Genomic DNA, 27,012 nt, shown 5'->3' with positions numbered 1-27,012 from the left:
CCAAAGCGCAGGATGAGCGCAAACGTCAGCTGGGAGACGGACGGTGTTCATCAGCTCGGTGGCGGAAGCTTGGACGACCTGCTGCGACCTGCGCCAGTGCCATGGAAGTCGAGCCTACTCAGCGAGTCGGCAAGCAGTACCTACAGCGACACAGACTTAGCGGCCCGCAAGCTCGATCTCAGCCGATCATATGGAACCACAAAGCTAGATGGGAACGAGTACGGGCGCCTCGATAGCTCCTGGCTCGGCATGAGCAAGCCAACTAACGAGCTTGGCCTGAGCATTTCCGATCTGCCGAGCTTCCAATCTAACCTGGCATTACGACGCTCGGATAGCAAGCGAGACTACGCAGTTCCGATACTGAACCTTGGTCTGTCGAGGACAGTGTCTGATCAGTCGGCACCCGATGAATGCTTGCCTACGCCCGCGCTATCCAGCTGCTCGCTGCCATCGCAAGGCGAAGGCATCAGCAGCGACGTACGTACCGCGAGACTCTCACATATGCCTTCCGTTTCTCGTACGACGAGTGATTCGAGCAACAGCAGCAATGCGTCAGTGCAGCAGTACCCTCAACCATCGCCGTCACACTATGATATGCAGACGCCGCTCAAAGATGCGTCAAGCCAACGGCAGCACTTCGCACACGGGAATTCGTACGATCCTGATTCGCCTTTTAATAATACTCTGCCGCCGCAGGAGCACATGCGCTTCCTGCAGACCGTCAAGCGCGACGGATTGAAAAGTCATCTAATGGGTACAGGGCTCGACGGCGGCTTCCTGACATCGCCACTGTGCTTTGCACGAAATGGCAACGAGGCGCCACAGGTGCCCATGACGATCTCCCAGCGTGCGCCTAGTAAGCTTGCGCAGGCTGTTGAGCCATCAAGTCCGATCGTATCTACCTCACAAGAGCACAATGACGAATCGCATGCTGATCTACCGCCAGCCGAGAACCGACTCGACCAGTACTATCGTTACCAGGCCAGTCGCGCATTATCGCCTAGTCTTGATAACGCAGCACCGGACCGAACAGAAGCACGGCGAAGCGTAACACCTGTACACGACGACGAGAGCAGACTGATTCGACCAAAAGGTAGCAAGAAACGATTGCGTCTGACGCCGTCCAAGTCGCGATTGCGTCCCATCGAGCCAATAGAGCAGCATGCGCTCCTCATGCCCGACGAGCACGCTTCGATGCCAATGATACTCTCGCCAAGTGTTCGACCTTTGCCTGTTCCTGTCAATTCGCCTACCGTCGACGCTCACCGTGCGCGAAGCATGCCGATAGACCTTGAGGAACTCTGCAATCTCGGATTAGGCGAAGGCGACTTTCATAGAAGCCCGGCGCAACAACTGATGTCGCCACCTGGCGATGCAGCGGCTGATCCTTTCTTTCTCGAGCACTCGGATCATCAGCTGGATCACTTCTTGGCTAGTCCGACCGTCTCCGTCCATTCCCTCTTTCTCAGTCCATCAATGAGCCCTTCTGCGCAGCAGGGCTTTAGCAGCTTTGGCTCTGCCGCACAAGACTTCTTCGACAGTTCGAAGACGCCTGCCGTACCTGCAATTCCTTCGCAGTATCTATCATCTGCGCAGCCCATCGTTCAGATAGACTATCCGAGCGAACGGCCTAAAGGACGATCTGTATCACTTGCGCCGCCCGAAAAACCGCGACAGGTCCAGCGCAAGCGGAGCCACATCGATATGGAGCAAGCGCAAGCGCAGCAACAGAGAGCAGTGTCCGAAGAAGTCACTCTTCTGAGTCCAAGCACGCTGGCTCGACGAGTCATCTCTGGCGCGACGTATCGTCGCTTGAAGCCTGGACCGAAGCCGAAGCGATCTATCTCTTCCAATGGCGTTGTCTACCCGCCCTGTGAGCCTCGCGGATCAACATCGCCCTTGCCGGCAGCGGAAGTCACGCTCAATCCTGTCGTCGTCCTTGCGGGCGGAGAGACGGCGGTGCTCGACATGACACCCTTGCCCGATGAGGAAAACGAAGACACGGGACCACCTGGATCTTCGCTACCCCGTTCGGTCATCGAATCGCTCTACAAGACGGTGTCGATCAAGGTGAATGACACACGAGGGGAGAAGGAAGAAAGGCGGTATGTGTGTCTGGTCGATGGGTGCGAGCGCGAATTCCCACGACGGGGTGCTATTGCGAGCCACATCCAAACGCATCTCGAAGATAAGCCGTTTGTATGCTCTGTCGGTGACTGGTACGCCGAGTTTGTCCTCAGATCTGACATGGCTGATGATGGTGCAGCAAATCGTCATTTGTGCGAAGTCATGATTTGAAGCGCCACGAGCGAATCCATTCCGACGTCAAATCGTTCCTTTGCCCTTGGTGCGCGACTCTGATGATCAGCACCTTGACGAGCTGACCGTGTCTGTGACAGTGGCAAGGGCTTTGCACGAGGCGACGCGCTTCAACGTCATCGCGTCCGGGGTATCTGTGTGGGCTCGATTGTTCCCCTCAAGCGAGCCCTCTAATCTGTGACAGTACGCACGCACGCAAGGGCATATGTGTGGCAGTATGCATGTACACGTACAATTTATGAGTTGTTCTTCATCTCTCGCAGGATTCCCATGCTTGTCGCAGTGTCGTTTGAGTGGGTGACTTTTGTCACTGCAGGCGATTCGAGCCGCATGAAGACGTTGTGCTGCTTCTCGTCTGCCAATGTGAAGACACCGGTCGTGGACTCGTGCTCGTCGCAGTACTTCTTTAGCTTCTGCAGCGCCTGATTATCGGGATCAACCGTCAAGGCAAATTTGACGTTGCTCTTTGTATATTCATGACCAGGATAGACGACTGTCTCGTCCGGCAAGCTCGATAAGACTGTGTTGAGGGCATGATCCATCTCCTTTGGCGTGCCCTCGAAGAAACGGCCATTGCCGGCGATAAAGAGCGTATCGCCCGAGAAGACGGCTTTCTGATCCGTCTTTGTGTCCTCGGTGAACAAGCACATGTGGTCTTGAGTATGGCACGGTGTATGCTTCGGTGTCACTCTGACGGTGCCAAACTCGACAGGCTTGCCGTCCTCGAAGAAGTCTGTGACGCCCTGAACCTGCTTTGAGCCTCCGTAGATCTTTGCGTCGTGGAACTTTGCTGCAAAGTCATTGTTGCCACCTGCATGGTCGTTGTGGTGATGGGTCGTGAGGAGCAGCCTGCCCAGTGTCACGCCTTCCTTCTCGGCTGCTGCGACGACTTTCTTGACGTCAAACGGATCGATCGCCGCCGCCTCTTTGCTCGCGTCGTCAATCAGCAGATAGGCGTAGTTGTCCGATCTGACCGGCACAGGAACGATGCGCATCTTGAGTCGTGCGCTGCTGCTGAATGCTCTGCGGACGACTTGCGTGAGCATCGAGCAAGCACTCCGGCTTGGCTTGAGTTTGACATGTAAACCTTTGACGCGTTACTACCCCGGCGACCGGCGTCGTTGGCTTTCAGCCCGACTTCGCTGCCTTGCGACGTCCACTACGGCCACCCAATCGTGCCTGACCAGCTGCGCAAGATGTCTTCGAATGCTCCCATACAAGCAGATTCGGTGGAAGAGCCCGGTCAAGCGGGCGAGCTGATCACACGACGACGCACGTCAGATGCCTCCACGGTCGAGCCCGAGTATCTCCAATCTCTCCGCGAATCTCGCACTGGCGCCATGACGGTGTCCGACAAACAACAGATGGCCATACACGGCTCTCGAGCAGCACTGGAAGCTAGCAAAGTCGCCACTACCGTTGGATTTCAGATTGCAAAGTCGTCCACTCGGTTCGGTTTCAACGTCGCTCGCTCGATCCTCCACTTTGGTGCAGGCTTGACGGGTGCGCTCATCGATTCTGGCTTGGGCCTCGATGCTTCCTCGGATGGTACCGCCCAAGATGTAGGAGGCGGTCCCACCGGTCGCTTCCTAAAGACTGCATTAGGCGCGACGCTCAATGCTGCCGAATTTGTTTCCCTGGCCGGTATAGAGCTCGGCAGCGCCATCACATCGACCAGTCTCAATGTAGCCAACTCGAGCGTCATGGCACTCGAGGCAACCTACGGCAGCGAAGCGATCAGAGCGCTGGGCGCGTTCGTCAAGCTTGTCCAGCGTGAATGGCATGCCGAATTGCCCTACGATCCCCCTGGTGGTCTCAGTCAGTATAGTGTCTTCGAAGTCGCTCGTGCTGCTACGTGTTGGGCGCTTCTCCAGAGTGTCACAACAGAGCTCTACGGGAAACGCATACGGCCTGAGATTGAGGAAGTCGACGTGCGGCACTGGCGCGGAGACGACCGACCGGAAAACCAAGGCGAGGAGAACGCCGAGGTATTGTTCGATTTCACCGTGACGGGCGAGGAAGTCATGGAAGGCGAGCGGGGAGAGATCATTGATGCCGTCATCTCGCACCCTCGTCCTGGCCTGGCAACGCCCACCCAAGTCCCAAGAAACACGTCTTTTGGCGGCGAGAGTGCCCAAAGCAACGATGTCTTTCATTCGTTTGAAAATTCTGCTCGCACGAGTAGGGCACCTTCACCGCCCGCCGTGCCAAGCGCTTCCAATGTTAGCGAAACGACTACGCGCGATCACCTTCGTCGCTACTCCAAGCTATGCCTAGGCAGCTATGGCGGTCTGGGTGCGCTGTTTTTGGGCGTACCTCTACCCGATAAGTATCGCCAGCGGGCGAAGGAAGCCGAGGCGACTCGCGAGACAAGCGAACAAGCTGCTTCTACTTCGAATCTCACTCGCGCTCGTCTGGATGAAATGTCCAGAAGGTTCGAGGAGCAAGATATGGCAAGAGATGCTCGTATGATGAACGATGAGGCAGAGGGCCGATACACAGCCAGCACGGCTTCGGACGTGCAGGATACCGAGACAGTCAGACAGGAGGCAGAAGATGCTATGACGTTCATGAGTCTCTTCAATGGCACTCATGACGTCGAGCTACTCTCTCGCCACGGCCAATTTGATAAGGCGTATATCCACGAGCCTGACGAGGACGGAGACTCTGACTCGCTGGCTGATATCGAAATTGAGGAGCCGGAAGGCCAGACCATGGAACCTACTAGTACCCTGCAGACATCATTCATACCCTCCGGTCAGGCTCCGGGACACAGACAGCGCAAGAGCACAACACCACGCAGAAAAGGTCGCAGACCGCCACGTTACTTTGTCATTACCGATCACCCCACTAAATCAATCTGTCTATCCCTCCGAGGTACACTCACTATCGATGATCTCGCTACCGATCTCACATGCGAAGAAGCATCCTTTACTGCACACACCAGACACTGGGCTTCCTCTGAATCGTTGGACGGTCCCACAATTCGCAATTCCGAGGATCAGTATCTCGTGCATGGCGGCATGCTCGAAATTGCGGAAGCAATCGGAGGTCCTTCAGGCCGTCTTACCCGTGCTGTGCGTCGCGCACTCCAAGCCAACCCGGACTACTCACTCTTCATCGTTGGCCACTCGCTCGGTAAGTCTCATGAAATGAGGCGAATTTTTGAGCTTATAAGAGATCAGGTGGAGGCATTGCGACCCTACTTGCGCTGCTTTGGACTGATCCCGATACCTGTCTGACTACGCGTGAAGGCGGTCTACCTGAAGGTCGCACGGTCAAGACATATGCGTTTGCCACACCATGTGTGAGTCTTTGAAGATCGCGCTTTGTAGTCGACTGACAGGGATGGTAGGTCACTTCTGCCGATCTCGGCAAGAGATGCAAGAAGCTCGTCCATTCTATCGTCTATTCGTATGATCTCGTCCCACGTCTCTCGCTCGGTCACATCCGTGATATCCGTACGGCGGCAGCATGGCTCATCTACGCCGGAAGAGAGAATGCTCAAGAAGGTCCCTCGTCCATCATCAGTCGTGTTCTGGCATATCGTAACGGCCGACTTGACGATTCGCTCGAGATCAAGATGGATGAAGAGACTTGGTTTGTCTCGCTTCGGTCGACACTCGAGGCCAATATGCGCTCGGCTGTCCTCTTCCCTCCAGGCGAAGTGTATTGGCTCGTCAAGGGCAGCGATCTAGATCTGCCTGGCGAAAAAGATAAGGTCCAGCCTGCGCACCGTCTCTTTAAGATCACGGGCAAGCAAGAAGTTGTATTCAGTCAGATCGAGCACAGAAGCAATATGTTGTCAGCTCATCTGCCTCAGCAATATTCGACGGGCATCGATGCCTTCATCTAATTACTGCAATTATGACCTGCCTACAGTGTTCGAGCGTGAGGCGCGCCATACATAAAAGTCTTCGCATCAATCGATGTCAACGTCTATGGCGAACCGATCACACGCTGGGATCCTTGATGGGATCCCAGTCTGTGACGAGATAGCAATCAAGCGCGGTGAGCTGTTCGACCTCGTCGTTCGACAGCTCGAAATCGAATATCTGAGCATTAGCGATTATTCGCGCTTGTGAGACGCTCTTCGGTATGACGACATGACCGCGCTGAAGACCCCATCTGAGCATGACCTGAGCAGTCGTCTTGTTGTGAGCTTTTGCGATCTCGCTGACTGTAGGGTCTGAGAACTTCATTCCACGTGCCAGAGGTCCCCAGGCTTCTGCGATGATGTTGTGATCTTGACAGTATTTGACTAGCTCGACGCGCGTCATGAAAGGATGGAGATCCTGGCGGTAATGTCAGTTTACCAGGCACTTGGCGTCTTGCGACTGACAATCTGGTTGAGACAGGGCACAGTCTTGCTTCCCGCCTTTTCTAACTCGACAAGATGTCGTTCACCGTAGTTGGACACGCCGATCGATTTGACCAGTCCTAATCTGACACCTTCCTCGCAAGCTTTCCATGAAGCTAGACGCGCTGCCTGATCTAAAAATCTGTGAGCGTCAGTGCAAGCAGGAGACTATATCGAGCACCAACCTGGATAAGGCTGCGAGACCAGATGCACGTCCCATCAGTGTATGCTCGAGGCAAGAGTAGCTGATCCTCACGCCATGGATGAGATAAGTGTCGATATAGTCGAGGCCCAGCTTCTTCAGGCTGAGCTTGATGCTCTGTCTCGCGCATTCTTGAGCGCGTCAAGAGGCAGCCCGTTATCCACAGACCTGTACAAACGAGAAACACGTCAGTATATCGACTTGCATAGGAAAGGACGGCGTGGCTTGCCTTCAACGCGTGATCATAAGTCGAGTTGGCCATTAGTTTTGTAGTGACATGTATCTCTTCCCTCGGCGTACTAGACTCCTCCATGAACTCTCTGATAGCCGAGCCCGTCTCTGCTTCGTTCTCGTACCATTCTGCCGAGTCGATGAGCCTGTAGCCTGCTTCGAGGGCCCACTTGACGGATTGCTTGCATTCTTGCCCCACTGCTTCGTACACGCCGAATCCGAAGCGATAGATCGAGTGACCGTCGTTCATCTTCAGCTTGGAGGTCATCGTGAGCTTGCCCGTAGGCAGATGTGATGTCGTCATCGTCGGCGGGTGGCTCGTCCAGAGTCGACGACGCGCTGACTTTGAGCTTGGCGGCAAGTGACGACGCTGACGTGCTGACGAGGATGTTTGCCTCACTGACGCAGGAGGACAGGCAAGCCTTCTTCGACTTGCTCGATGAATACTTTGCGAGTAGACCGCATCTCCTGGCAGGCAGTGCAGGCGATGACACCTCGTCAGCAGCGCTTGGCGTGCTCGCATCTCAGCATGGACCTGCGCTCGCCAATCATGCGATGCGCAACCCAGCAGCAACCTCGTCAGCGCTCAAGGCGGGTGGCATGAGTGATAAAGCGGCCGATAGCCTGTCGCGATTCGGGAGTAAAGTCAGCGCCTACAGGGACAGAAGTGACTCCAATCCTCCTGCTGCGCCTGCTCGACATACCCCTCCACCGGCTCCAAGCGCTGCTCGACCGCCTGCACCTCCCCCGAGAACCAACTCAGGCCCGACTGCCGCCCCTCCTGCGCCTGCAGCGTCGCATGGTGGCTTACAAAGCGGTAGATCCTTCGGCGGAATGAACGTCACGAGCGGCAAAGCTGCCCTCAATTCGGTCATGAACTACAAGAAAGACGTCAGGAAGGACGGACCAACGATACCCTTTGTGAAGGCCAAGCCGGTCTCGACTACGCTCGCTGCACCTGCTGCTGCTCTTGGACCTGCACATTCGTCAGCACCAATCGCGCCACCGCCTGTGAGACGAGGTCCTGTACCACCACCGCCGGTACACGTTACAAAGGGCATAGGCACGGTTGAAGCTCTCTACGACTACGAAGCCACGGTCAGTGTCTTCACCGCGAGACTTCACGTGTCGCTAAGCTTTCGAGGGGCAGGATGCGGGCGACTTACCGTTGCGGGAAGGTGCCCAAGTGACCCTTTTGGAACGGGTCAACGACGAGTGGCTCAAGGGGGAAGATAGTGATGGCAAGACAGGCATCTTTCCAGCTACTTACGTCAAAGAGCTGTAGTCCCATCACATCATGTTGTAATTCCGGGCCGCGGCCACAGCAATCGAATCCTTTTGTATTGTGAATGTTACTACACACATAGTGGTATAAATAAGGTGAGGATAAGCGGGGTTCGACATTGTGAAAGCGAGTCAAATGAAAAACGAGTGAAGACTTTGCCATCCGGAAAACGAGCGATAGGTGATTACGAATTTGAAAGTGATCGAGTCTGCTTGCAAGCGTGTGAGTCGGTCATCTCGAGTATATATTATCTTCTGCCTGTGCCCAGCAAGTTGGAGAAGAAGCCATTGCCGCCGCCCTCCTGTGAGCCAGGCGTAGCTGCAGGCGTCTGCTGACTAGCAGAATGGAACGACGAAGATCGGCTGGTGGGATCCGAGAGCGAGGACGAGCTTGAGAGTCCGTCGGCTGCGTCTGATCCGGCTGCACAACAGACGACGAGCGGGAAGGCGCCCTCCTTGGGTCCTTCGGTCGGCGCAGCACCCTTGATGCTGCCCACTGCCCATCCGTCATCGAACTACGCGACAGGTCAGTACGGTACTTGGATAAGCAAAGAGTCGACGCACAATCTTTCGAACGACGATGACAGTGTCTGGCTCAAGCTTGAGCTCGTCCGGCAGATTCGGATTATACGCGTAGATCGCGACGACCTCGCTGCCTCTGAACGCTCGCTACATGTCAGCTCGATTAGATAGCAATCGGAGCGGATACGTACGGTGTGATATCAGTCGCAGAATATTGATCTCTGTACGATGCGACCAAGCTTCGTCCTTCGTTGCTCGAACCAGTCGTGTTTGTCGCGCCAGAGACAGGTCGGTCTTCACCTGATGAATCTGTATCATGCTTCTCGTCCTTGTCCTTCTCATGCAAAGCCAGAGCTCCTGCTCCTGCCAATGCGCCTCCGCCGAACGCGCCTGCTGCTGCGTCCGAGAATGGGTCTTTCAAGCTGTTCGGCTTAGAGCCCTTCTCGCCAATGCCAGAGGGCGTCGTCGCGGCAGTAGACGGAGCGTCCTTAGAGCTCGATGTTTGAGTACTCTTCTTGGTGAGAATGGGCTTCTCGAGGTCCTTCTCTGCCATGGCACCGCCAGCAAGCACGCCAGAGGAGGGATGACTCGAGTTGTTCGGCCCTCCGCCGACGCCGAGCATCGAGGCTTCCGAATCGCGATAGCCCGACTTGTTGCGCTTGCGCATGCGAGAGCAGAGCAAGAAAAGAAGAGCGAGCAGGATGAGGGCACCGATGGCGGCACCCACTCCGATGCCTGCCTTCGCGCCCGATGACAGCCCACTGCCGCCCGTCGACGTGGCTGTGCCACCATTGTCCGAGCCTGCGCCAGCAGAGCCTGAGCCGCCGCTTCCGGCAGTACCAGTGGCAGCAGCGGCAGCTGCTGCACTGGCCGCAGAGCTGAGCGACGCGACGGCGCTGGAAAGGCTGGCAGCGGCTGAAGCTGAACTGGGCACGGTCGCGGTAGGATACACTGACGTGGTGACCTGTGATGCAGCGAGAACGAAGCCGCACGAGGTGATGTCTGTGTTCGTGCCGGTGCAGCAAGAATCGACTTCACCAGAAGAGGATAGGGAAGGATTGCAGTAGTTGCACAGCTGACTCGTAGACGTGCCGAAGCCGCAATTGCCTTCGTTGGTCGATCCCTTGACACACAGTGAGTAGTTGGTCGACGTGAGTGACGGCCAATCTGCACACGAGCATAAGTTTATCCAAATTTGGCGATGCTGGAAAGCACGGACCCGTGCAGGAAGTGAAATCTTGCGTAAGCCGAGCGTCTCTTGCGGCTGTCGAGAGCGAATTGCTTGGGCAGACCGCGGAGTTCTGCAGGACAGTCTATCAGATCTAGGAGTCGATGCACAAGTGATAGCCTACATTGACGAGCGTGTTCTCTGCGTCTGCAAAGGCAACGCAAGTATCTTGGCAGGTCATCGTTCGCACGACGTTGGTGCCAGTGTAACAGCCAGCGGTATAGCTGATCTGGGTGAACTCGCCGCAAAGGTATGTCCGCGTCCACTGAAGTGTGAAATCGGTGGCTTCCGATGCCGCAGAAGCCGGACACCCGAGCTGGTCGACATACTTGGTCTGCCTGAACTGATTGGGATCGGTCAGGTAGGCATCAAAGGCAGTGTCGAACGAGTTGACATCGGTCACGGCGGTAAAGAACGGCCAAGACCCCGACAGATTGGTCGGATTGATGTACTGCGTCGTGAAAGCGGGACAGGCCGCTGAGCCTGTGAGCTGAAAGCACTGGCCGCTCACTTGACGAGCGAGCAGCAGACCAGCAGTCACCAGACCGGCAATGGTCGGCTTCGGACTGAGTGCGGCCATCGTGAGGTGGGTGATAGCCGCCCAACGAGCGCTTCTAGCTCCCTTGCGCCTTGCTACACACGACACGGGACCTCGAGGCCCTTATCGACAGCGGTCGAGTACGCCTCTGGCTCCTCGCCACGCCCACACTGCTCTCGTCTTCTCGAAAGAGGTTTGTGACCGTCTTTCTGCTTTGCTCGGCTCTCTCAAGGCTCGCACGTCGGGATGGTCTCTCGCAAAGTAGGCAGGTCGGCGATTTGCTCGTGGCGAATTTTTAGTCGGGCCTCGTGGCACACCGATTAATCGATTAGTCCGACGCCGAGCGTTTGTTCCACCCTCGCACCTCCGGCCGGCCGGCGTGATTCCGCCGCAGGTTCAAGCACACGAGCTCCTCCTGAAGCGTTTTACGCAGCTAGCTGCTGATGATGCACTGAGCCCTCGGCCCTGGTGTATGCTTGGCCTACCCAATTCTATGCAGCTTGCAGGGGTCTGTGCGGGATGAGTCGCGATCGAGATTGGACATTGCGCAGAGACAAAACTGCGTCATCTTTTCTCTCACGCTCATGCCTGAACCCCGCTCCCCTGTAGACCTGCAACGGAGCAGTTGCTGTGAAGAATTGGGCGAGCGTCATGGACTCGCTCGACCTGAACACTCACAGGGCGCTGCTGCTGGCTTTAGCGAGCAACTGCGCTCAGAGCTCTTCGTCCATTTCGGGCGCATTGTCCAAGAAAGTCACCGTCAATGGTACAGATGATGAGCATATTGCTCGAGCTGCGACAGGTGACTCGCCCGTCCTAGCACGACAGAACAACGAGAAGCAGACGAACGGTGTCTATCAGCCAGTCTCAAATACAGAGGCAGCCCAGGCACGTGAACAGAAAGCAGCCCGCGGTGGTGTGCTAGGTTCTTTGGCAACGTTCTTGCTTGGGCCTATTGTGGACAGTACATTGTCGACTTCTTCGAGCGGCGTCGTCTCTGCACGTTTGAGTCCTCAGGCTCTCGACCGTCAGATTGCATACGCACACTACGTGACCGTGCTCTCCAATGCCAAACACGACAGGGCAGCCGCACAAACTTCGTCCATCCAAGAGGGTACCCATCTCAACGGCAAGCCCTACTCTATCAACGACGATGCCAGCGGCGCAGAGCAAGCTAGCATGGAGGAACGGATCATCAAGATGGCAGATGCTCTGCCTGATCTCGTCCTTGATCGCTACACCCCGCTCCCATTGCCTGCAGGTTCCACAATCGCAATTGCAGGCGGGAATTCGGGCCCGATACCCATTGACGAGCTTGCGTACGCACTCGTCGAAGCACTGCTGAGCCTCTCTTCGGCCGCAGCTGCCAAGGGAGATCGCTACGTCTCTGCCGTCTTGCAACTCGGTCAGAAGCTGCAGGCTCGCCTCGTCCAAGACGATGGCAAGTGTGACTCTATGCTCCGTGCGACCTGTGCTGACCGATGCTCGTGCAGCTACACGCTTGGCATGCCACACCATGCCGGCCTACAACGGCTTTCGCCGTGCTATCGCGACTACGCCTCACACGTTTTCGTTGAGCTCGCTTGATCTCCTTACGCCTTTCACGCTTGACAAGCTCGAGGACATCGACCATACACTGAAGCGCGCTGATTCCACTCAGACGTCTTCATTCGCAATCTCACTTCCTCGATTTGGCACTAGTACAGCCAATCAGGCTGCTCAAAGCGAAGACAAGGTCTGGGCTCAGATCGTACTGGACCGCTACGAGACAGCCGGAAGACCTCTGAGCGTGACCATGCTTCAGCTAGCCAGTCTACAGGTCAGCGCTGCTATCGTTGGTCCTGCGCTTCTGCCGTCGGCCGCATCCGCTGAGGGTCCAGATGGGATGAAAGCTGGCCTTCGTGCAACCATGCCTGCTGATCAGTATGTCTGGACGACGCTACTCGAGAATCCGATATCTGTCCGTGCTACCGCAGACGGAAGTGCCCGGAGCTCTATTCATACAGCATTCAAGCTTGCCATCGATAGCTATGCACAATCACTTGAGCTGCTCAGCGTCGGACTCGATGATGGCGATGACGAGGTTCAGCCGGATGCTTATGCTGTCGACATTATTGTGCAAGCTCTTGTACGCCCGTGCCTGTCTAGATTGACAAAGACTAAATTTGCGTCTTGTGGGCAGAAATTGGCTACGCTCGCGGATCTCGCTTCGAACGAGAATGCGCCACATGACCAATTGCTCGCGGTTGTGAAGAAGCTCACAAGCGAAGACGCGCCCTTCTACGATGCACGCATTCAGGCTATAGCGTTGGACGCGCTTGTTATTCTCATGCGCAAGTAAGAGCCTGCTCATCGTTCAAGCGCGGATAGCTGACTTGCTCTCATAGCTATGCAGGCCTTTCGACAAAGCTTACGACGCATATCAGACGATATGTTACGTCTCCTATCGCGCTCTTTGAGGCCGACGCCGGCGCGCTTGCCCCTACGTCTCTCACAGATGCTGCCAAGACGCTCAGCATTGCCCTCGATCTGGCCAATTCCAAGGATTTGGTCATGTCCACTGTTTATTCGCTCCTGAATTATTTTCCGGGCGGCAATACAAATAGTCTCGCTCCTCCAGGCAGCAGTCGTCCATCTTCACGCATGGGTGACGCGCAGAGCGTCAGATCGACGGGTACAACCCGCGGCCGCTCAGATCTCGAACGCGAGACCGTCAGCATCAGCACTCTCTATGCTGTCACTTACCTAGCTCATCACTTCAAAGATCGAGAGGTACTTTCACCGTTTTAGCCGGGTACAGCTGCTGACTTATTTGCAGATCACACGGCTCTCAGTATCTCTTATGCTCCAGAAGCTTACCGGCACGGGCTCCGACAAAGTACAAGCCGCTATACTCTATAATCTGGCAGATCTCGGTCCTCTCGCGGAGAAGACGGAGTTCATCGACATCATCAAGAGGTTCTCCGAGATCAGCCAGAGTAGCAAGGACGTTGATTCGTCCATCATGTCGAGCTCGGTCTTGACCGCTCAGATGCAACTTGCTCGAGGCCTGGCGAGCGATGATGCAAAAGCGAAGCTCTTGCTAAGCGAGACGCTTAGCTTGTTCATCGCTAAAGGTCTTGTAGCCCAGCAGGCTGTCGTTCGCTCGGGCGGCGAAGTACCACACTACACCAACCAGCTCATGGCACTTTTGCCCGTTCTAGAGGCTGTCGTGGGCCTGCCCTCGTTCGATCACGAAGAAACGGACGATGCAGAGCTCACGTCCAAATTCCGCAACATGTGGTACTTGTGCATCTTGTTCGGCTTCCTTTCGCCTTCTTCGCGCATACAAGTTTGGCAGAAGCTTTCGTTGCACCGTATCGCTGCCAAGACACCCTGTCTGGCTCGACACGCGGGAAGCAAATTCATAGAAGAAGAGCTCGAATACAATGTCATATTGCGCAAGGACTTCCCGCTCGGCTACTTCGAGGCCCAACGTTCTGAGCTTGGCGCTGCGATTCCTCAGCACGCCGGTCAGATCCGTACGCTCTCGCTGCCGCAGACGATCTTCCTCATCACCGTGCTTAGACTTGAGATGCTTCGCGCAAACACGACACACTCTGCTACGATGCTCCAGTATTTTTCCAACGATGGCATCAATTCAAGTCCGATATCTGGTTGCCTGGCCTCGATAGCCGACAAAGTCAACGAGACGTACAGAGGTGCACTTAATGACCAAGTCAGTCGTCACTCGGTGAAGCCGGAAGCTTTCAACGAATTGCGCAAGATGATCAAAGCCTGCTGCTCGCCGCAAGCACCTGCTCGCAAGGTCGCCTTGCGTTACGTGGACAATGTCATCGGCTCTTTCCCTTCGCTTCTGTGCGACTTGACAACCGTGACGACTCTGCTTGAGCTTCTGACGCTCCTGCGGCATGCTTGCGAGGCTCAATACGAGAATACCTATCGCCCCCGCTATTCCTATCACTCGCGTCGAGCCGATCTCACGCTCGAGCTGCCAGATAATTATGCTATCAGGGAGCAGGTTTTGACCGACTACTATAAGCACGCTCGTGCCTGGTTGGTCACTGTGCTTGCACGTGCGCCGATTGAGATGCAAGGCATCCTGCAGGTCTATGTCGACGATTCCGGTGCATCTGGCCAGCGTGGCGTCGAGATGGGCAAGTCAGTCGCAATCGATGTCGCTCGCTCGATGCCAACAAATGCAAGGGAATCTGCTCTGCCTGCCTTCGGTGGCTGGAAGCCAGATTCGTCGAGCGCTTTTGCGGACATCATGACCGCGCGCCACTACTTTAGCGGACACACGAAGCTCAGTCCACATGATAACGTTACTCAGATCAAGCATCGCATGCAAGATCTTGCTGCTGCCATGCATAAGAGTCGAGTAAACAAAGGCTCCGGCGAGAAGAGCAAGGCTTCTATAAAGCCGGCTGACTTACGCACGCTTCTCTATCGTGCTGCCGGCGCATTGATCGCTGCCGAGCAGCCAGACTATGACATTTTGCACTACATTGTGTGGATACCGATGCACGTCTTCTCACCGCTGGCGCTACGCTCTGGCGTCGAAGTATGGTCGTGGCTCGTCGATGCAAAGCCAGAGCTCGAAGTCAAGATCATGACCGAGCTAACGGCGGAATGGTCATGGACGATGCGTCGTCGCCGAGGTCTTTTCTCGTCCTCGATGAACAGTATCAATCCAATGCTGGAAGAAACTCAATTCACTCCGACCGACAAAAAGGCCATGGACGAGCATGCTAATGCTGCTCGTCGTCTGCTCCAGCCTCACTCGATTCTGCTCGACTTTTTGACCAGTCGCTATCAAGCCTATCGCTACCGTGATGCTGGTCTAGTTGCGGCAGCTCGCCGACTAGTCGTTCGCTCGCTGGACGCGTACAAGCAATGGAGTTCGCACCCACTTGCACGAGAGCTGCGCAACAAGTTCCTTCTCTTTGGCTTCATGATTCTGCAAGGTTCCCAGATGGAAGGCTCGATCGAGTACAATCTACGCGAACGGCTGTATACTGCGGCTCTCCATTGGTTCGCAAGTGCGCCGCTATGGACGTACGGAGCAGATCGTCTTCAGATAACTGGCGATGTGCGTGCGCTCCGAGAGCTGCTTGCCATCGTCGAGGTCGATCGTCCGGCTTCAGACGTCATCGAAACAAGCTTTCACTCGATTCAACAGATTGTGACACTGCCTGGTAATCTACCAGCTGCCTATGGCAGTCAGCGCATTGCGAATCGACGCAAGCTGCTCGCACTTTTACTTGACAATGAAGTAACCCGACTCGCAATCTGGCTCAATCCGCTTGACGACAAACGCAAGAGCTTGCCAGGCATTACGACCGCGGCCAAGAGCGTTGACGATGCCACGTTCCGTCAAGCTGTCCAGACTGCCTGGCGGACTGATCCTGCTATCGCCGTACACATGGCCGCCCGTTTCAAGAGCAATGCAGTCAGGAACGAAGTCCGCTCGCTCGTCTTGCGCTATCCTCGTCAAGCGCGAGATGTCCCTGAGGCACTCGAGTATGTGGCTGCTGACAAGCTCACGACCGCCGCGCGACCAGCACTCAAGCATCTTATCTTCTGGGCCGCTTCGACGCCCGTCATTTGTACCCGTTTCTTCCTTACAGCATACGAAGGCGAGCCCCGACTGTTGCAATATGCCATGCGCGTTCTCGAGCACCACCCGATCGAGCTCATCTTCTTCTACATTCCCCAAGTCGTACAAGCTCTGCGCACAGACGAGACCGGCTATGTAGAGCGCTTCATTTTCGAGACTGCCAAGATCTCGCAGCTCTTCTGCCACCAAATCATTTGGAACATGAAGGCCAATTGCTTCAAGGATGACGAGGGCGAAGAGCCAGACCCAATGAAGCCTACGTTCGATCGTCTGATTGAGTCAATCGCGTCTTCGTTGTCTGGCGAAGCTCGTGACTTTTACGAGCGCGAATTCGAGTTCTTCAATACTGTCACGTCGATTTCGAAGAAGCTGCAGCCCCTGATCAAGAAGAGCAAGCCCGAGAAAAAGGCCAAGATCGACGAAGAGATTGCTCAGATCGTTGTCGATCAAGGCGTCTACCTGCCCAGTAATCCTGACGGCGTCGTCGTCGACATCGATCGCAAGTCTGGCCGCCCACTACAATCGGCGGCTAAAGTAAGCTGCCGTCTGCAAGTCGGTGATAGAACTAATATGTGCTGCAGGCACCTTTCATGGCAACGTTTAAAGTCAGACGTGAGCGCAAGCGCGGCAATGAGGACGATATGGAAGACGGCCTCATCGAAGCTGAAGAGGAAGGCGGCGCAGCCGGTGATTCTGCAGATACATATGATACATGGCAAGCTGCAATTTTCAAGGTCGGAGACGATTGTCGACAGGATGTGATGGCGTTGCAAGTCATCGCCATGTTCAAGAACATCTTTAGCAACATCGGCCTAGAGCTCCATCTGGTGCCCTATCGCGTGACTGCCACTGCACCGGGCTGCGGCGTCATCGATGTCGTGCCTAATGCCACTTCGCGTGACGAGATGGGCCGAGCCAAGATCAATTACTTGCTCGACTATTTCACTCAGACCTTTGGCGCCATCGAATCAGTCCCTTTCCAGAAGGCACGGATCAGTTTCATCCAGTCCCTGGCGGCCTACTCGGTCCTGTGCCATATCATGCAAATTCGCGATCGCCACAATGGCAACATCATGATCAACGAGACCGGCCATCTCGTCCACATCGATTTCGGCTTCTTGCTCACTATCGGACCCGGCGGCATGCACTTCGAGCCGTACAGTTTCAAGCTGTCGGACGAATTCATCGATGTCATCGGTGGAAAGAAGAGTCCAGAGTACCAGTTGTTCCGCGAGCTCGTCGTCAAGGCTTTCCTGGCTTGCCGACCCTATGTCAACGACGTCGTTGCAGTCGCAGAACTCATGTACGGCACTGGCCTGGCATGCTACTCCGGCAAGAACGCTCTGCCAGAGCTGCGAGATCGCTTCAAACCTGAGATGACCGAGCAACAAGCTACAAAACATATGATTGGGCTCATCGACAATGCCGAGACCAATGTTCGCAGCGTCATGTATGATCAGATTCAGACCATGCAGGTGAGCCGCAATGTAGCTCGCTCGCCGGACACGCTGATTCTGACTTGTCCTGCAGAACAGTATCCCTTACAATCGTGGAAAGATATTCGGCGTCTTGTGAGTCGCCTTTACAATGCAAGCTGTGTCAATCCTCTTTGTCCATTAATGCGCGATGTTGATGATCGCTGCTGTCGGTTTGTGATCAAATCGATCTCTCCTCTGCGCGGGCTTTCCACGCGCGACGCGTACGCCGCAGCGCCTGGCGACGCCTCTCCGTCCCGTTCGCGACAGCCGCATTTGTCGGCTTTGTTCGATTGCCAGTGAGGCCAGATAATTGGGTCCCTGGCAGCCGATCGCTGTTGCTGGTAAGAGCATCTATCGAGTCCCAGCTGATCAGCTTCAGCCTTGACCGCTCACTCGAAAGGGACGTCAACATTTGGCCACAGAGGCACACAGTCTGTGCGCTACCTGGTCGACCTTTAGCTCGGGTCAGGGAGATGTTGCAGAGGAAGACGATTGGGCGAGACTAGATACACCGCACTGCGCAGGCTTGACTGTCAACACGGCTGTTTGCGAGTCCGTACTCGACAGTCTGTGGAGGACAGCGCAAAGACAACAATAGCTCCACGGTCCCCACGAGGAGCTTGCAAGACAGCGGAGGCATGTCTTCGACGAACGAGAAAGCAACGTTAGCGGACAAGGAAGTCTACGATGAGAAGGCTGCGAATGTAGAGTCGAAGCCTCTGTCCGTGCCATTGCCGAGTCATCCTCGCTCAGGCACTGCCACACCAAAGCCTCGGATGACTAGCAATATTAGCTCCGGCATCCTCTCCCAGTCTATGGCGCCGGGACAGAGCAATCCTCCTCTCACGCCCGCAGTGCTTGCGTCTGCAATGCGGCCCGCTCAGAAACCGCGCAAAGGCAGGCCGGGGGGCATCAGCTTGCCAGATGACAACCGCAAGGTCAAGGTCGAAGGTGCTCCGTACGGTGTTCGGTGGCATTCCATTGTCAAGAGGTAGGCTTGCACCCGTCACAGGCAGTTCACGCGCTCATGCCGAGCCTCGCAGGATCAAGCGTCCCTCGAGCGTCGTCACCGGCTCCGGCCAGTCATCAAACCAATCTAGCGTGCTCGACGATGCCAGTACATCTACTTCCACTTTCACTATGGGCCGCCTCGCCCGAAGAATCGCGAGAGGCGCACACAGTCAGACCACTGACGGCTCGAGAAGCGAGACCGATGCCGGTGCTTGCAGCGAGGCTGACCCGGACGAGGGTGATCCGATGCAGGGACATCCTTCGAGTACGCACGACGGCTACACGGACTTCCTCGTGGTCGACAGCAAATTGCCTGGCATCGCGCCCGACGGCTCACCCTATGGGAGCGATGAGCGTGACTCTGGCAGGCCGGGCTACGCAGAAGATCTCAACCCTTCCGACGGTGGCTCTGACCGCAGGCAATCCGTGCCTGGCGGTACAGCTGCCTATACAGACACAAGCACGCGCAGAATGTATTTCCACGAGCACGCCTTCTGGCGAGTGTGGCACTTTTGGAACAACTTCTTCTTTCTCAGCTTCGCAGATCCAAAGAGCGAGCGTCACCGCAGGCGAGAAGAGTGGCAGCTGGGCAAAGGAATGGCACTCTTTGGCTCATGTTATTACCTCATCTCGTGGGCACTTCTGATTGGTCTCTTCCCCAAGCCCTCCGACATCGTCAACAGAGTCTTCGTATGGGGACTCATCCCTGGGCTGACCATCTGGCTGCCCTTTGCTGTCATTTTCGATGCTCCAAAACGGCATCCGTTGCCTTATCAGATCTATCTCTGGATTGTCACTTGGCTGTTGCCGCTACATTGGCTGACCGACATGCACTACTGCGGCTACTATACCACACACGCTCATTGTGGCTCAAAGGTACGCGACTGATCTTCGCGTTCGGCACCTGCTGATGCGAGCGGGCAGGACTTCACGAGCGTCTTCTATGCATTGCTTGCACTGCCGACTGTTTCTCTCTTCGCTCTCTGTCAACGCAGGCTACCGCATGCCCTCGGCGTGCTCGCCATGACCATTCTTATGGCTGTCTTCATTGTGCCAATCCGTCGCCTCTGGATCCGCAATGTCATCAATTTCGTTCTGTTCCACGGCTTCCTCATGTACATTTCCTTTGCCCGTGAACGCGCCGAACGACATCTTTCGCGTCTGCGGATGGAGCTCAAGACACAATACATTGCCGTCCAGAAAGCTCAGATCAACGAACGGAAGACGGGCGATAGCAAACGAAGGCTCACTTCTTATTTATTCGTACGCCGCCTCGGTCCATTGGGACTCCTGCTGATGCTTGTCTACAGCACGAGGTCAGAGTACCCCTCAATACCGCTCTACTCTCTGCACAGAACATGGGTGCTGCTGGCGTCTTCAGCGATCCCACCTATGCCGAGCTCGATCTAGAATTTTCTGCACTCGAAGGCTCGCTCGTCATGATGCAGAAAGGCAAGACCTCGCCGCAGCACCAGCGATCGCAGCTGATCTGGACCTTCGTACAGTGTTAAATGACGTCTTGGACTTCCAACGCTTAGATGCCGGCCGGCTCGAAACAGTCTGCCGACCGTTCAGCTTCAGCAACATCCTCAAAAGCATCTTGCTGTCATGCAAAGTTGCGGCGAGCGCTCGAGGCATCACTTTGGAGACCGATCTAGATCCTCGTATCGATCAATTCTTGCGCACTGTCGGACGCTCGCCAGGCGTCATTGGCGGGCCGGGCGAGGACTTTATATCTGGCGACATGATGCGTCTGCGACAAGTCTTGACAAAGTACGATACCCACCATTCTGTAGTGATCTCGAGCTGACTCGCTTGCAGTATAACGTCAAATGGTATTAAATTCACGCCCGCAGGCGGAACGGTCAAAATTGTCACAAAGCTACTTTATCCTGCAATCGAGCTCAAGAAGCCCGTGCTCAAGCATGCAACCAGCTACATGTCCGCTGGTGCGCAAAGTGCTAGCTCTTTAAATGGAGGAACACTCGCTCGAGAATGGTCTCGAGCAAAGTCTGACGATATCGAGGGCAACCATCCCGATTTTGCCAAGAAGTACATGCGGCCGCGCAAAGAGCACGTCGTCTTACGATTTGAGATACATGATACAGGATGCGGCATACGCAGCAGAGACCTGCAAGATGGCCGGCTCTTTAGCGCTTACGTCCAGACTGAGCAAGGCAGAGCAAAGGGTATGCTCTTCTGGCTTGGCAGCTCAAAAGCTGATATGTTTGCTCAGGTGGCAAGGGTACCGGTCTTGGTCTCGCTCTCGTTCGACATATCGTGCAGCTGCATGGTGGTAGACTGGGCGTGAGCTCACGTCAAGGTCATGGATCATGCTTCTGGGTCGAGCTGCCCTACGAAGTCGGCGCGAGCGTACTCAAATCCGTCGACAAGGATGCCCTCGAGAATTACGGTTACGACAAAGTCTACGGCAACACGCCACCAGTCATACTGGAAGCCGGAGGTGGACTGAAAATCCAAGGATCTGCCATTGTAGGCGATAAGCTCACGCCCACAACAGAGCAGCGCAACTTCGACTTCACTACCTTGGCGGTACTAACAACCGATGGCTCATATTCGACTACGTCATCGGCTCCAACAGAGCCCCTTGTGATGCCTGCTACGTCAAGGACAGGTGCGCAAGCACCTGTAGCGACAAGCACGGCACTGCCGCCGAGTGATCCGGCTGCGGTCGCGCTATCCGCACCTCTTGCCAATGCGCCAGAGACAACCTTGTCTGCGCCTACGCTTGATCGTCCTGCGATAGAGAACCGTTCGCAAAGTGGGCCGGCACGCATGGGCTTGATTCGAGCAGCGAGTTCTGCAGCATCTGGTTCGCCACCCCTCGACTTGCCATTCCGGAAGCGACGCGTGCTCTGTACAGACGACGACCAGCTCACTCGACGGCTGATGACACGAATGCTCACTCGACTAGGCTGCGAGGTCGTTTGTGCAGAGAATGGGCGACAAGCATTGGAAGTACTGCTCGGCCAACCTTGGAGTGCAATTGCCCGCCGCCTGAATCGGGCTGACAATTTCTATGTTGACGGCCCTGCGTCTGCGGCCACGCAGCCGACCGACGAGATCAGCGATCCAGCCTATTTCGACGTCATCTTCATGGACAACCAGATGCCGCTTTTACGTGGTGTCGAGATGGTTTCATATCTGCGTCTGCTGGGACGCAAAGATCTGCTCGTTGGTGTGACGGCCAATGCTCTCAAATCAGATCAAGACGAGTGCGTTATCACCTTTCATGTCAGCTGCCTTTGCTCACAGACAAAACACAGATTCCTTGATGCAGGCGCAGATCGCGTCCTGACCAAACCTCTGATGGAAGCATCGCTCAAGAGAATGCTTGCGCTTTCCGACAGGGATAATACTTGATATTTTGGCATTGGCGTGTACACTTGGTGTTCTTGTTGTATGGGCCAGCGATATAGATACACTGCACAGTCTCCCACACGCTCGTATTGTCAATCATGCATGCTCGACAGTCTAATGGCAACATTCGAGGTCTAAAGAGTTGTGAACCTGGTAGGAGCGTCGATATCAGCGCATGACGAGCCAAGCATATAATATTGCCACGTACCTCAAGTAGGGCTTGACGACATCGACGCCGTTGGGGAACATCTTGCGAGCTTCATCGGTCGAGACTGAAGGGTGAACGATAACCTTTGAGCCAGGTGTCCAGTTAGCGGGAGTCGTGATCTTGTGCTTGTCGCCGAGCTGTAGCGAATCAATGACGCGCAGAACCTCGTTGAACTGGCGGCCCGTCGAAGCAGGGTATTGCAGTGTCAATCGGATCTTTTTTGCCGGGTCGATAATGAAGACGCTGCGCACGGTGAACGGGATACTGTGCGGACGTGAGCGCTGCGCTGATGACCAAAGCAGACGAGGTGAGCTCACCCCTTGGCATCAACATTGGTGAGATCTTGCTCGTCAAGCATGTCGTAGGTCTTTGCGATCTCGCGCGTTGGGTCGGCGATGATTGGGAAAGTCACGCTGACGTTGTTGACCTCATCGATACTGTTGTGACAGCGACCCACAGTCAGCAGTTGAGCATTGCTGATGGCGAATGGCCACTGACTCTTTGACCCAGTCGGCATGAGACTTGAGCTCATTGCACGATAGTCCGATGACCTTGACGCCGCGCTTCTCGAATTCGGGCAGGATGCGAGCAACTTCGCCAAGCTCGGTGGTGCAGACAGGCGTAAAGTCACTGCACAGAGCCAAAGGCTGAGTCAGCTCTGTAGGCTTGGCTGATCACCGGGACTGCGACCCGCGCTGCTGTGAGGCTGAGCCATGCAGTGCAAGAGGTGCAGGCTTGAGAAGAGACAGCAGGCGAGGGTCAGAGACTGGTGGCAAGCATGCTGACTTACGCAGGGTGAGAGAAGAGGATGGCCCAATTGCTGCCGATGAACTCGTGGAATGAGGCAAACTTGCCAGTGGTCGTCTCCGCAGCAAAATCGGGCGCTGTAGCACCAAGGCGTAAGGCAGGCATAGCTTCTTGTAGTGAGATGTCAAGTGAGCGTGCACACCAAAAATTCGAGCTTGATCGCGATTGCGCCATCGCCACTTTTGACATCACACTCCCGAAGATATCTCGTCTCCCGTAGCTGCGCGCGCCGGCGTGACCGCGTGCCTCCACGCGCGACCGCTTCTGCTTCACCACTGAATGGACGCAGCGTCTCCCTTGCCGCTGCCATCGCCTGGTGGCAACAGACCCCTGTTCAGACCACCCTCGAGTCCTACAGAATCGACTTCGGGTTCGCCAGCTCGACGGGGGAGCGCTCAAAAGCGCAAGAGAGGCGATGCACTTCAGACTGCCGAATCACGCGTCAAGGCCATCCTAGCACGGAAGCCGCGCTACCTTGGCGATTCTGATCTCGAAGATGAGTCTGCTGTAGCGCGTAGTCAGGCGCGGCAAGAGAGCCAGAGTGAGAAACCTCGGAGAAGTGCAGCGGAGGAGATTGATAGACTGTTTGCCGGACTGTCGGACGATGAGGACATACAGCTGCCGCCTCAGCTCGATGTCGAAGCTATACGTGCACGAGCAAGAGCCGGCCAGCGCGAACCCAGTCCTGCGCCCCCCGACTTTGGGTTGGACGATTTGGACGCGCTGGGCAAGCTAGATGAGGTGGGAGAGGGAAAGGAGAAGAAGAAGCGTGTCAAGATGGACACGGATCGTTTGCTGAGTGCGAAAGGTCTTGTCAAGCTCAAGGAGTCTGCCGAACGATTCAAGATCAAAGGCAAAGGCCACGAGGTAGGCTCTTCTGCAGATTGAGATTAGACACAGATTGAGCTTTTGCACAGATGGAGGATCTCAAGAGACTGCTGTCGATGTACACGCTATGGGCGCATCAGATGAATCCTATGGGTAGCTTTCATGACACGATCAGTCGTTGCGAGAACTTGTGCAAGACCCGACTCGTCGTGGTAAACTCATCTCGCTGCTTGATTCGGACCCGACTGATTATGCTCATGTAGTCTCAGATGAAAGAGTGGAGATCAGAATTCATGGCGAGCAAGTATCCCAGCAAGACAAGCAAGCCGAAAGACGCGGAATTGCAACCCAACCTCGCCACCAGGGATCCTGACGAATCCGACGTTGAGGACGATGCGGCATTTGCAGAAGCCTTTGAAGCCCGCCAATTTGCCGAAAAGGTAGCCGAGCCTACGTCTGTGCCTGACGACATCGCTCCGGCTATCGGAGAGGATCCAGGCTTCAATGACGAGGATCTCGAGATGGACAATTTCGACGATTTTGCCGAGGCCGAAGAGGCCATGCGACAGCTTGAACAGGGCCTTTAGTTGCGACCCGCATGGCATGTGAGATCACCTAGTGCTCTATTGTTGTACATCATGCGCAACAGTACATTACAGGAATCGCAGTCTCACGAGAACGGCTGGTTGGCGGGTGTCTGAGTCTCTTCGCTCGCCCTCTGTTCACTCTCGGTGTTCGACCGTGTGTTCCATCCGACGAGGTCTCGCATTGCTTGCACGCCTAGCGCTCCTTCGATGGATTCGTCTGCGATGGCCCGACATGCCGCTTCGGCCAAGGTGTCTACATGTATGGGCGGGATCGATAGCAGATTTGACATTGAGAAAGCAGAAGGCGGCAGATCGTTCCGTGTGCTAGCTGGTAAGAGGGAGGCGAAGATCGCAGCGCCTGCCGACGCTCTGAGCGGAACCGGTAATTTGCTCTGGATAGTTGCGGACAGATCTAGCATTGCAGCTGGCAGCGTCGAGATTGGCCGTATATGAGGATGGTAGATCAGACCTGTTCTTTCCCGTGAGCACAGTCACAACTCAGCGAGACAGTAGGCTGACTTGGCCGGAGGAAGACGGGCCGGACATCGCGACCTGCTTCAACAGGCGCGTCGCCAGAGGGAAATGCTCTTGCCATGACCAGCCTCGTCATCTCTTGCTCTGCTTCTCGCTTTGTAGCGATATATCGCTCTGGAATGAAAGGACGGAAGATGTCCTCGGCGGAGATGAAGACAAAGGGCGTCGAACGAGTGCTCGAGCTTAGCTCTTGCGTATCTTGTAGCGCTCGAAACACCGTCAGAGCTGCGACAGTGATGAGCCGGTCGCTGGTCCTGCTGCAGCAAACATACCTGCATCCCGATTGAGGAGTTCATATTGACCCTTGGACCTCGGAGCCTTGCCTGGCGCCAAAGGGTTGTTCGATCGCGAATTGAAGAGCTCCTTGACGAGCGATGAGATGCCGCCTGACTTGTAATCGCCCTCGAGCAACGTTCCGGTAGCATTGACTACGGCTGTACATTCAGCAAGGACATGCTTGTACGTATCTGGCTCGAGTGCCGAGCCGGAATGCCAGTTGACTCGCTTGGACCAAGCAGGTTGGTGGCCTTTGTCGGAGGCGTACGGTTTGCCCGATCGAGAGAGCGAGTGGACTTGCCAGCCTCTCGAGATGGCTGTCTTGCAGATCGCCGAACCTACGAAGCCGTTCCCGCCTATACATAGGAGCTTGTGCGTCATTGCAGGGGGAGAGCAGAGATCAGAGAGCGCGAAATCAATGTCAAATGAATTAATTGACTTGTCAAAAAGTTCTGATGCATTCTATGCTGCTACGAGTTCAGTGTCTAGTCTAATATGTCGATGGCATTTGGGTGAGCACGCCGCCATCGATCATGACGACGGAGCCATTGGTGTATCTGCAAGCAGCCATCAGCTTGAGCAGAGACAGGCTGAGATGATCTACGTTTGGTTTCGTGATGCGAGGAAGAGGATGGCGTGTGCCATCTCGAGATCAGTGCCCGGCCGTCCTCGTGGTATGTTGAGTCCGATGGTGCTGTCTCCCAGTTGAGACTTGTTCTTCGAATCACTGTCGCCCTTGGTGAGTTCAGCTGGGAAGAGACCGGGGGCGATTGTGTTGACTCTGATATTCGTCTTACTCAGGTGGGTAGACAGCATCTTTGCCAGGTGGACACTGGCTGCTTTGCTAGCAGAGTACAGAGGTCCGACCATCGACGTTCTGCCGAAAGCGGCATTGGATGTGATAGAGACGATCTGTGGGCTGCCAGGCGCTTTGGAGAGGAGGGGAATGAAAGCAGCCGAAAGGTAGTAGTAGCCTAGGACGTTCGTCTTGAACAGGTTGAGCGCTTCGTCATAGTCTGCGTCGAAGAGCCTCTTGCCTTGCTCCTCTGCGTCATCATCGGCAGGATCGAGACCCGGACCTGCAATGCCTGCGTTGGGGATGACCAGGTCGACGTAGCTCTCCTTGGATTCGATCTCTTTGACGAGCGTGGCGATGGAGTCTTTGGTGCGCATGTCGGCCTTGACTGCAATAATTTTGCCCTTGATATTGCCATTGTACTGCTCAACAGCAGCATCTTCTGCATTGCCCCGATCGCCAACGATGTAGACTTTGGCTCCATTGGCGGCGAGTGCCTATCCGGCCAGTCGCGGTCAGCCACAGACAACGCATTCGAAGGAGGAGGAGAGAAACGCTTGCCTGGGTGAGCATCAGGCCGATCCCCGTTCCTCCGCCAGAGATGACACAGACGAGGCCGTTGACATCGAACAATTTCTCGATCGAGTAGTTCGCCATATTGGCCGCATCGAAGCTCTTGCTCATGTTGTGTGCGTGTTTACACCGAACGTGTGTGCTTGTCTGTATAGATTGCTTGCTGGCTTGCTGGCTTGCTTGTGATGCTGATGCTGTCGAGATGACCCGTCCAAGAAGATCTTCTGAT

General features: G+C 55.4%; 12 protein-coding genes across 12 annotated transcripts; 5 read left to right on the top strand and 7 right to left on the bottom strand.

The window, feature by feature from the left end:
- Window positions 1-12: 12 nt before the first annotated feature.
- On the top strand, window positions 13-2,493 carry L969DRAFT_54671 (uncharacterized protein; the record flags this gene model as incomplete). Its single annotated transcript, XM_014709811.1, has 3 exons — window positions 13-2,219; window positions 2,267-2,347; window positions 2,400-2,493. 3 exons carry the CDS (start codon window positions 13-15, stop codon window positions 2,491-2,493), a joined length of 2,382 nt encoding a protein of 793 aa, XP_014565297.1.
- L969DRAFT_252858 (uncharacterized protein) lies at window positions 2,417-3,387 on the bottom strand. Its single transcript, XM_014709810.1, has one exon. The coding sequence runs from the start codon at window positions 3,363-3,365 to the stop codon at window positions 2,556-2,558; it is 810 nt and encodes a 269-aa protein (XP_014565296.1). The 5' UTR covers window positions 3,366-3,387; the 3' UTR covers window positions 2,417-2,555.
- Window positions 3,388-3,452: 65 nt separating this feature from the next.
- Window positions 3,453-6,458, top strand: L969DRAFT_26474 (uncharacterized protein). The gene is made up of 3 exons (XM_014709682.1): window positions 3,453-5,457; window positions 5,505-5,626; window positions 5,675-6,458. The coding sequence occupies exons 1-3, from the start codon at window positions 3,516-3,518 to the stop codon at window positions 6,173-6,175; spliced, it is 2,565 nt and encodes an 854-aa protein (XP_014565168.1). The 5' UTR covers window positions 3,453-3,515; the 3' UTR covers window positions 6,176-6,458.
- Window positions 5,773-7,416, bottom strand: L969DRAFT_612211 (uncharacterized protein; the record flags this gene model as incomplete). Its single annotated transcript, XM_014709809.1, has 4 exons — window positions 5,773-6,614; window positions 6,662-6,808; window positions 6,936-7,002; window positions 7,118-7,416. 4 exons carry the CDS (start codon window positions 7,414-7,416, stop codon window positions 6,273-6,275), a joined length of 855 nt encoding a protein of 284 aa, XP_014565295.1. The 3' UTR covers window positions 5,773-6,272.
- Window positions 7,417-7,499: 83 nt separating this feature from the next.
- L969DRAFT_54466 (uncharacterized protein) lies at window positions 7,500-8,581 on the top strand (the record flags this gene model as incomplete). The annotated part of the gene is made up of 3 exons (XM_014709808.1): window positions 7,500-8,210; window positions 8,263-8,396; window positions 8,545-8,581. The coding sequence occupies 3 exons, from the start codon at window positions 7,500-7,502 to the stop codon at window positions 8,579-8,581; spliced, it is 882 nt and encodes a 293-aa protein (XP_014565294.1).
- Window positions 8,582-8,644: 63 nt separating this feature from the next.
- Window positions 8,645-10,726, bottom strand: L969DRAFT_20128 (uncharacterized protein; the record flags this gene model as incomplete). The annotated part of the gene is made up of 5 exons (XM_014709675.1): window positions 8,645-8,911; window positions 8,961-9,054; window positions 9,110-10,085; window positions 10,138-10,219; window positions 10,271-10,726. 5 exons carry the CDS (start codon window positions 10,724-10,726, stop codon window positions 8,645-8,647), a joined length of 1,875 nt encoding a protein of 624 aa, XP_014565161.1.
- A 34-nt stretch (window positions 10,727-10,760) lies between these two features.
- On the bottom strand, window positions 10,761-10,916 carry L969DRAFT_54530 (uncharacterized protein; the record flags this gene model as incomplete). The annotated part of the gene is made up of 1 exon (XM_014709807.1): window positions 10,761-10,916. A coding segment is annotated over one exon (156 nt), but the record flags the coding sequence as incomplete, so codon positions are not given.
- A 419-nt stretch (window positions 10,917-11,335) lies between these two features.
- Window positions 11,336-22,177, top strand: L969DRAFT_97129 (uncharacterized protein; the record flags this gene model as incomplete). Its single annotated transcript, XM_014709806.1, has 16 exons — window positions 11,336-12,125; window positions 12,178-12,812; window positions 12,867-13,021; window positions 13,072-13,456; window positions 13,503-16,838; window positions 16,886-17,779; window positions 17,835-17,875; window positions 18,108-18,229; window positions 18,350-18,773; window positions 18,826-19,669; window positions 19,718-20,056; window positions 20,104-20,245; window positions 20,299-20,566; window positions 20,615-20,982; window positions 21,030-22,029; window positions 22,081-22,177. 16 exons carry the CDS (start codon window positions 11,336-11,338, stop codon window positions 22,175-22,177), a joined length of 9,840 nt encoding a protein of 3,279 aa, XP_014565292.1.
- A 102-nt stretch (window positions 22,178-22,279) lies between these two features.
- Window positions 22,280-23,294, bottom strand: L969DRAFT_67310 (uncharacterized protein; the record flags this gene model as incomplete). The annotated part of the gene is made up of 4 exons (XM_014709805.1): window positions 22,280-22,646; window positions 22,700-22,819; window positions 22,881-23,012; window positions 23,173-23,294. 4 exons carry the CDS (start codon window positions 23,292-23,294, stop codon window positions 22,343-22,345), a joined length of 678 nt encoding a protein of 225 aa, XP_014565291.1. The 3' UTR covers window positions 22,280-22,342.
- A 174-nt stretch (window positions 23,295-23,468) lies between these two features.
- On the top strand, window positions 23,469-24,604 carry L969DRAFT_97127 (uncharacterized protein; the record flags this gene model as incomplete). Its single annotated transcript, XM_014709804.1, has 3 exons — window positions 23,469-24,056; window positions 24,107-24,229; window positions 24,281-24,604. The coding sequence occupies 3 exons, from the start codon at window positions 23,469-23,471 to the stop codon at window positions 24,602-24,604; spliced, it is 1,035 nt and encodes a 344-aa protein (XP_014565290.1).
- An 83-nt stretch (window positions 24,605-24,687) lies between these two features.
- Window positions 24,688-25,795, bottom strand: L969DRAFT_54435 (uncharacterized protein; the record flags this gene model as incomplete). The annotated part of the gene is made up of 3 exons (XM_014709803.1): window positions 24,688-25,073; window positions 25,124-25,363; window positions 25,411-25,795. 3 exons carry the CDS (start codon window positions 25,793-25,795, stop codon window positions 24,688-24,690), a joined length of 1,011 nt encoding a protein of 336 aa, XP_014565289.1.
- Window positions 25,796-25,850: 55 nt separating this feature from the next.
- L969DRAFT_90705 (uncharacterized protein) lies at window positions 25,851-26,999 on the bottom strand. The gene is made up of 3 exons (XM_014709802.1): window positions 26,772-26,999; window positions 26,019-26,707; window positions 25,851-25,971 (listed from the first exon to the last, which is right to left on the bottom strand). The coding sequence occupies exons 1-3, from the start codon at window positions 26,892-26,894 to the stop codon at window positions 25,905-25,907; spliced, it is 879 nt and encodes a 292-aa protein (XP_014565288.1). The 5' UTR covers window positions 26,895-26,999; the 3' UTR covers window positions 25,851-25,904.
- Between the last annotated feature and the right edge of the window lie 13 nt (window positions 27,000-27,012).

This window comes from Mixia osmundae (assembly GCF_000708205.1).
Source record: "Mixia osmundae IAM 14324 unplaced genomic scaffold scaffold_13, whole genome shotgun sequence".
Lineage (NCBI taxonomy): Eukaryota > Fungi > Basidiomycota > Mixiomycetes > Mixiales > Mixiaceae > Mixia > Mixia osmundae.
This window is presented reverse-complemented; position numbering and strand designations above follow the sequence as displayed.

What these genes read in the sequence shown, in the direction of transcription:
- L969DRAFT_90705 (XM_014709802.1), bottom strand. Translation starts at nt 26,894, where the DNA reads ATGAGCAAGAGCTTCGATGCGGCCAATATGGCGAACTACTCGATCGAG. An exon ending in TCGGCCTGATGCTCACCCAG is followed by an intron (nt 26,708 to 26,771) that starts GCAAGCGTTTCT and finishes CTGGCCGGATAG; the next exon opens with GCACTCGCCGCCAATGGAGC. An exon ending in CTCGCATCACGAAACCAAAC is followed by an intron (nt 25,972 to 26,018) that starts GTAGATCATCTC and finishes GGCTGCTTGCAG; the next exon opens with ATACACCAATGGCTCCGTCG.
- L969DRAFT_252858 (XM_014709810.1), bottom strand. Translation starts at nt 3,365, where the DNA reads ATGCTCACGCAAGTCGTCCGCAGAGCATTCAGCAGCAGCGCACGACTC.
- L969DRAFT_26474 (XM_014709682.1), top strand. Translation starts at nt 3,516, where the DNA reads ATGTCTTCGAATGCTCCCATACAAGCAGATTCGGTGGAAGAGCCCGGT. An exon ending in CATCGTTGGCCACTCGCTCG is followed by an intron (nt 5,458 to 5,504) that starts GTAAGTCTCATG and finishes ATAAGAGATCAG; the next exon opens with GTGGAGGCATTGCGACCCTA. An exon ending in ATGCGTTTGCCACACCATGT is followed by an intron (nt 5,627 to 5,674) that starts GTGAGTCTTTGA and finishes CAGGGATGGTAG; the next exon opens with GTCACTTCTGCCGATCTCGG.